The sequence below is a fragment of the Adiantum capillus-veneris genome, chromosome 16 (assembly GCF_014529385.1).
Source record: "Adiantum capillus-veneris isolate H3 chromosome 16, ASM1452938v2, whole genome shotgun sequence".
Taxonomy (NCBI): Eukaryota; Viridiplantae; Streptophyta; class Polypodiopsida; order Polypodiales; family Pteridaceae; genus Adiantum; species Adiantum capillus-veneris.
Genome location: NC_140946.1, coordinates 40,919,950 through 40,926,589, shown reverse-complemented (window position 1 = coordinate 40,926,589; position 6,640 = coordinate 40,919,950). Strand labels below are relative to the sequence as shown.

General features: G+C 45.2%; 1 protein-coding gene across 1 annotated transcript; it reads left to right on the top strand.

The window, feature by feature from the left end:
* The first annotated feature begins 1,947 nt into the window (after positions 1 to 1,947).
* Positions 1,948 to 2,626, top strand: LOC147438894 (uncharacterized). The gene is made up of 4 exons (XM_086483939.1): positions 1,948 to 2,099; positions 2,213 to 2,269; positions 2,350 to 2,434; positions 2,507 to 2,626. The coding sequence occupies exons 1-4, from the start codon at positions 1,948 to 1,950 to the stop codon at positions 2,624 to 2,626; spliced, it is 414 nt and encodes a 137-aa protein (XP_086340065.1).
* The last annotated feature ends 4,014 nt before the right edge of the window (positions 2,627 to 6,640 follow it).

Genomic DNA, 6,640 nt, shown 5'->3' with positions numbered 1-6,640 from the left:
GAGATGGTACGAAAGGGCTTGCAACAGAGAGGTGGTATTCTTAAGCTAAAAAACCATTTGCTACTATAGTTCAAGGATTCTCTTAATCATCAGCTTCAAGAAAGCAAAGAGGGCAAAGAACCTCCAATCATTTTTGAACACAGACAAAAGAAAGAGAACAGATCTTGGATCTAGACAAAGACAAAGAAAATTGAAGAATATTGAGAGTCTCAAGCAAGGAGGTGGAGGTTGCAGTACAAGAATCAAAGCAGTGAGATAATTTATTTTTCAAATTGATATCTATGTTGCAAGTTGGTATCTTTGGGTGCTATAGTCTTTCCTTGTGTTTACCCAAGTCCTTAGTTCAACAAGACTACTCACAAGGAAACATGAGAGGTGCATCACAATCATTTTGTGAAGTGATTCCACCTGTTCTTGCTGGTAAAAAATTGAATAAAAGAATATTTAGGGTTGCTAGGTAGAATGCATAAATGGAATTTTGCAAAGTTCTACTTTGAACAAAGATGAAGTTCAAGGCACTTTGGACAAACTTGGAATCAGTAGTACAAGTTATTGAAAGCTATTGAAGCTCATCAAAAAAAACCTGAAGAAGTCAAGAGTGAAGGGGTCCTTGCTTCCAAAGCTATTAGTTGTTCAACAAGCCAGTCTCAAAATTAATTCCAAGGTCATGGAGATGCTTAGAGAGCCTTTTCGTATCAATGACATATATCTTGGTAAGAAGAAATACCTCAAGTTTAACTCTTTCAACAATATGTTCCTTGACTTGAGAACTTTGTAGAGGGCCATGTTAAAATTCTATGATCTTCAACATATTGAGGTGAATGGGCAAGCCATTTTTGTCATTAAATTAGATGAGAGTGAAATTTTTAAGGGTAGAAATCTTGAGAGAGTATCAATAACTCTAGAAAAAATCCCTAAAAATTTTAGTGTGTAGTCAGAGAAGAACATTTGGTGGTTGGGTGCTTTTGAGGTTGATCGTGAAGGTTTCAATGTGTTGAATTGGGTATTCCCCCACTCTAGTATCCCTATTATAATCAAAGCTCAGCAAACTAGGGAGGAGCTAGATGTTGAGGGCTTTGATAGGTACAAGGGAGGTATAAGGTAGAATGGCACATGGGGGGGGAGGGACCTAAAGACACTAAAATGTATGTACAATGTGTCAAGGGGTGCCACTGCCAAAAGCCCCTATATCTACTACATGGGTGCAGCAAAGGAGCTGAATCCTACTAACTGGAACAAATCCCCAGATAGACACTCTAAAGATCCAAACTTTCAAGATGTTTTAGATATTCCCCTTTCAAATGTCCACCTATGCACACTGCGTGCACTTTGTAGAATCATTGAGAAGATTGTGCACCTCTACGTGCCTTGGCATGTATGCAGGAGGTTGTTGATTAAGACTTTTTGATTGAGCTCTTCCAAGATGCATACGTATGTGTAGCCCACTCTCACAAGGTCACACTTATGGACAAGGATATGATTATCTTGAGTAGATTAAGGTACAGATTCAGCAAAATTCTTGAACCAGTATCTCTGCAAGATGACATAACCTTCAACATTCTCAACATACCCCCATCAAGAAAGGCAAAAGAGCCTAAAATATTCGTTGAGGAGATAACAGAGGATGACATTTTGGAAGAGCCCAAAGTAGGGTGGAGCTGTAAACAAATGAACTCAGGGAGATTGAAGCTGAGCTCTCTTCATTGTTGAGAGGTGTTAATACCACACGCTTCTTGATGGTTGCTTTCTTAGATGATGACCTTCTTAAAAGAAAATCTTATATTAATGTGGATGCTCAGTGTATTGAAATCCTCAAAGATTGGCAAAGAGAGATCAATGACCGTATTATTCTTGCATCCTTGAGGTCCCTAACCATCAACATTATATGTGTTTTTGTAGATTATTCATAAATATATTGTGTTCTTTGAAAGTTTTTGTAGATTATTGATGCATGAATATAAGTTAAATGTCCAACAAAAAGTAGATATGCTTGACTCAACCATTTATCACTATTTGAAAACTAATTGTGACATAAGGGACTCGCTATGCAATATAGATTTTGAAACTTGTGAAGTCCTTCTATGTCCCTACCATGAGAGGTATGTTCTACTGCAACCCTAGGTCATTTTCAAATGTTCAACTTAGAAGCTTTTGACAATGTCCAATGGTCTTTCCATAGCTCTCACTGAAGTCTTATAGCAATTAATATCAGTGATAAAACATGTTTCATATTGAACTCTCTTGAGGGCCACCATGGAATGGCTAGGCTGTAATTGTAGCTATCCCATACTTTACCCAGTGCTCTCACTTTGAATTATTTTTTAACAATGCTTTGAATATTTTAAATAGGGAGTTCTCAAGGCTGATAGAGACAATTGAGAAATTTCCTCCGGTCAAAAGACTCATGGATGACATGCAAATCTTGAATGTCAAGGTATGGTATTACTAGGTTGTAAATAGTCTAAGCTAAAATTGTGTATTTATTTTGCCCCTTCTGTTTGTGTAGCCACCATTGCAGGAGGAGGCTTTCTCATGTGGATGGAGAGTGATAACAAATGCAAAGCTAGTGGTAGACTACACCTACTACAACCCAAAAAATACTAATAGGAAAAGATATTGCTATTAGGATAAGCTAACACACTAATCGTTTTTTGCTAGATCAATACGAATTGATACACCGGAAACCATGTTTGGTGGGTAAGGGAAAAGTTGATTAGATATATGGTCAATGCCCAAATAGCACTACCCACAACACCCAAACCCCCAAAGGACCAAAAAAGCCAAAGGAAGAGGCCAGGCACCACAGAGGTCAAGGAGGATCCACTCAAAAGAGAAAAGTTAGAAAAGCCAAAGGAGGAAAACAAGCCCAAAGAGGTTCCAAAGAAGGCAAAGAAGCATGTTTCCCCCAGAAAGAGCCCCAGAAAACACATGCCAAAGAGGATCAAAAGAAGTCCAAGGAGGAAGATCCTAAGGAGGACCAGAAGAAGTTCAAGGAGGATCAACATAAGCCCAAGGAGATAGAGCCTAAGGAGGGCAAGCAGACAGAAGAAGAGCCCAAAACACCAAGGAAGAGCCCAAGGAAAACAGAGGAAGTGATGGCCGGCTTTCGAAACCGTGACCGTGAGAACCACACCCTAAGGAAGGGAAGGTTTGTTACCAAAAGAAAAAAAAAACAAAAAACAACCCTTACCATTCACCATACCCCACCCCCAAGGCTAATCACTAGTGGGGCTCCGCCAATATTCTCTCTCTCTCCTACTCTGCTGCTACATCACCCAGCCCGATAGGTGCATTGGTGCCTCTGTCACACCCTCCGACGGGCTGCCACAGATATTATCCCCTCTCTCTCTCTCTTTCAAAGATTCTCCCTCTCCCTCTCTCTGCTTGTCCACACTCCAGTCACGGCGGGCCGCTATACCCCCCCCCCCCCCCCCCCCCCCCCCCTATCTTCACCTAGCTCTCTCTCTCTCTCTCTCTCTCTCTCTCTCTCTCTCTCTCTCTCTCTCTCTCTCTCTCTCTCTCTCTCTCTCTCTCAGGAGCGGCCCCGCGGGCCTTAGGGCAAGCTCTCTCTCTCTCCCTCCCTCTATCTCTCTCACCCTCTCTTCCTCTATCCTCTAAACCCCCACCTTATCCTCTCCCCCCCCCTCCTCACAACCCCCTATCTCCCTCTCTCTCCCTCTCTTTCCTTGGTGGGAACCACCCCTAAGCCACATAATTTCTCTCTCTCTCTCGTTGACTATACCTCACCCCTCCCCCCCCCCTCCTTGTCTCGCCCTCTGTTGGCTACCCCATCCCAGGCCTCGCGCTCGTCCACACCCACCCGCGCGCTCTCTGCCATACACAGCCCTCACAACCCCCCTATCCCCTCTCCCCTCCCTCACCACCTCACCCCACCCTCACTCTCCCTCTCGCGCTCTATACCAACTCGCAGGCCGATTACCCTCTCTCTCTCTCTCTCTCTCTCTCTCTCTCTCTCTCTCTCTCTCTCTCTCTCTCTCTCTCTCTCTCTCTCTCTCTCTCTACAACACGCACGCACTGCGCTTTCACTGCCAATTCACACACACACACACACACACACACCTCACCCACACACACATGCGCACCCACCCCTCTCTCACTCCATTCACCTCACCCCTTCTACCTCTGCATCGCCACAGCGTCGTTGAAAGAAAAAAACATATATATTATATATATATATGCTAATACACACACACACCCCCGTTCCCACGTACGCACACGCACACACACATATACACATACAAATACACACGCACACACACACTCACGCTCGTGCACACACATACATATACATGCTCAGCACTCACCCATACATACACACGCTACGCATATATGCACCACACATAAAATACAAAAAAAAATCGAAGGAAAAACAACATCAACATCGACATCGACAAAGAAGAAGACGGCCCAAAGCACGCGCCGTCGACAACAAAAAGAAGAAATGTGCCGAAGGCATGCCCCGGCCAAACCCGAAAAGACATACGCGCTACACCGACGCACTGGCAACACACCATTTGCCGGCATCACGCAACCACGATACCATTTTCAGTAATTCGTAGGTTATCATCATCATTTTTTCAGTTTTCACCCAAGCCTTGTAAATTCCCAATTTGTAAATTCCCTCTCTCTAGGTGATGGTCACAAAGGCCCACCTAGAGGTTTTCATTTTTTAATAACTCCCAAGACAAAGCAAGGGTCAACCACACTGGGCCCACCACCTTGCTTTGTCTCCTCGATTAGCTTACCCTAATCAAATCGGGATTACCCTAATCCAGGCAGCCAACACCTATAAAAGGACACTAAGAGATCACTATCGTGGGGGGGCCGTTCATGAAAGGTCAGCACTTGGTAGAGTTTAGTGGGAAGAATTGACACTATTGGCATCACGGGGAGTGGGCTTGTGTGATGGTTTTCTTTGGGAATTGCACCATCTAAAGGGAGCCACGTCCACCTCTCGACTCCAATGGTCGATGCACACACACATACACGCTCTTGGTAGCAAGTTTCACAATCATCGAATCGTCTTTAGACAAACGCACCAATTAGTTTCACCATCTTTTATCCCTACCTCTCTATCACCACGGTGTGCCGCCTCACTGGAAGGAAGGTCATTGTAAATACTGCGGAAATAATTCTCCCTCACACCCCCGAGGGTTTTCATCATTTGTCAATCTCTCTCTCTCTCTCTCTCTCTCTCTCTCTCTCTCTCTCTCTCTCTCTCTCTCTCTCTCTCTGTGTGTGTGTGTGTGTGTGTGTGTGTGTGTGTGTGTGTGTATGTGTGTGTGTGTGTGTGTGTGTGTGTGTGTGTGTGTGTGTGTGTGTGTGTGTGTGTGTGTGTGTGTGTGTGTGTGTGTGTAAGTGTGCGGTGTTCATATCATCGTGGTCTGCGTCTTAGCCGCTCAAAGCTAGGTGGTGCCCATTATTCGCTTTACCGTGATCGGCTCGAGGCATGCCATTGGCCCGTGGCATTTTAGAGGCCGTCGGGGTTCGGATGTCTCTTTGCTCTCGTCATTTGGTGCCCCCATGGAGGAGGGCTTCTAAGAAACCTTCAGTTTACAATGCTGAAAGTGACGCACGCCATCAATCATGGACGAATGGCTGAAGGAATTTTCTAACTGGAGGACGGAAGAGGAGGAGACTATGGAGGCACTAGCCGCCTTCATTGAAATACTACTGCCAGGCTGCAGTGTCGTCAGTATTCAAAAGGTAAATTATCCATCTCGTGTTTCTCATTCTAGCCACAAGTTGAGAGCATCAGGTGGGAGGTCTATGAAGTGCCATCACTGTTGTCAACCAAGACACACTGTCAATGAGTGCCAGCAACGAAGGTAGCGAAGGGGCTGAAATCGTCTACATCGACATTCATCGCGAAGAAGTCATTCACATCAAAGAAGGAAAGAAAACGGTGAGGCCTCTCTTCCCTAAAGAAACTGCAGTCAAAGTTATAACCTTTACTCCAAAATGGCCTAAAGGGGCTGCTCGAGCCAAAGGTAAGGAAAAGATAACCCAGTCTGGAAACACAAGACCCCGAAGGGAGAAGCATTTGTCCAAGCAAGTGCTTCAAGCTCAAAGATCCGGGTTGTACCCAGCTTGCCAAAGAGGAAGTCATCCGAAGCTAAGCGGCAGAAGGTCGCCTACCGATTCGCACGACGCATGCGAGTACTACCAATCCACTTCGACAATCCTGAAGAAGAAGTGGTAAGAAGATTCCCATGTCCTAGGGAAAAGTGGTTTGGCTACTGCTCTCGCTGTTTTGGAAGACGGGTAGAGGGTCTTCCTCCTCTCCCTGTACAACTTATCCTGAAGAAGCTCTCCACCACGGGTGAAACCCAGTGGGCTGGAGACGAGTTGCAGCTGAATGGAGTGGAATTCATGCAACACGCCGACTATGGAAATTATCTGCAATTGCTACTAGCCAAGAGGCTGGGAGTGGTCAGACGAGTCGCCATCACCCCGTACGTGCTGAGCGACGAAGGAAACGTAGAGCCCATGAAAGGCGACCACCTCTAGTGGATGTGCCGACTCATCAACACTGGCACGGTAGGAGTATAAGTAAGTACTCCACCCTCTGTGCATGATGGAAAATGGGCCGACAGCATTGCCGTTCAAATTCCTGCAG

Excerpts from the sequence above, each read along its gene's own strand:
- LOC147438894 (XM_086483939.1), top strand. The coding sequence starts at position 1,948 with ATGCATGAATATAAGTTAAATGTCCAACAAAAAGTAGATATGCTTGAC. Across the intron at positions 2,100-2,212 it reads CTATGTCCCTACCATGAGAG|TGATAAAACATGTTTCATAT; the intron begins GTATGTTCTACT and ends AATTAATATCAG. Across the intron at positions 2,270-2,349 it reads CACCATGGAATGGCTAGGCT|GGAGTTCTCAAGGCTGATAG; the intron begins GTAATTGTAGCT and ends TATTTTAAATAG.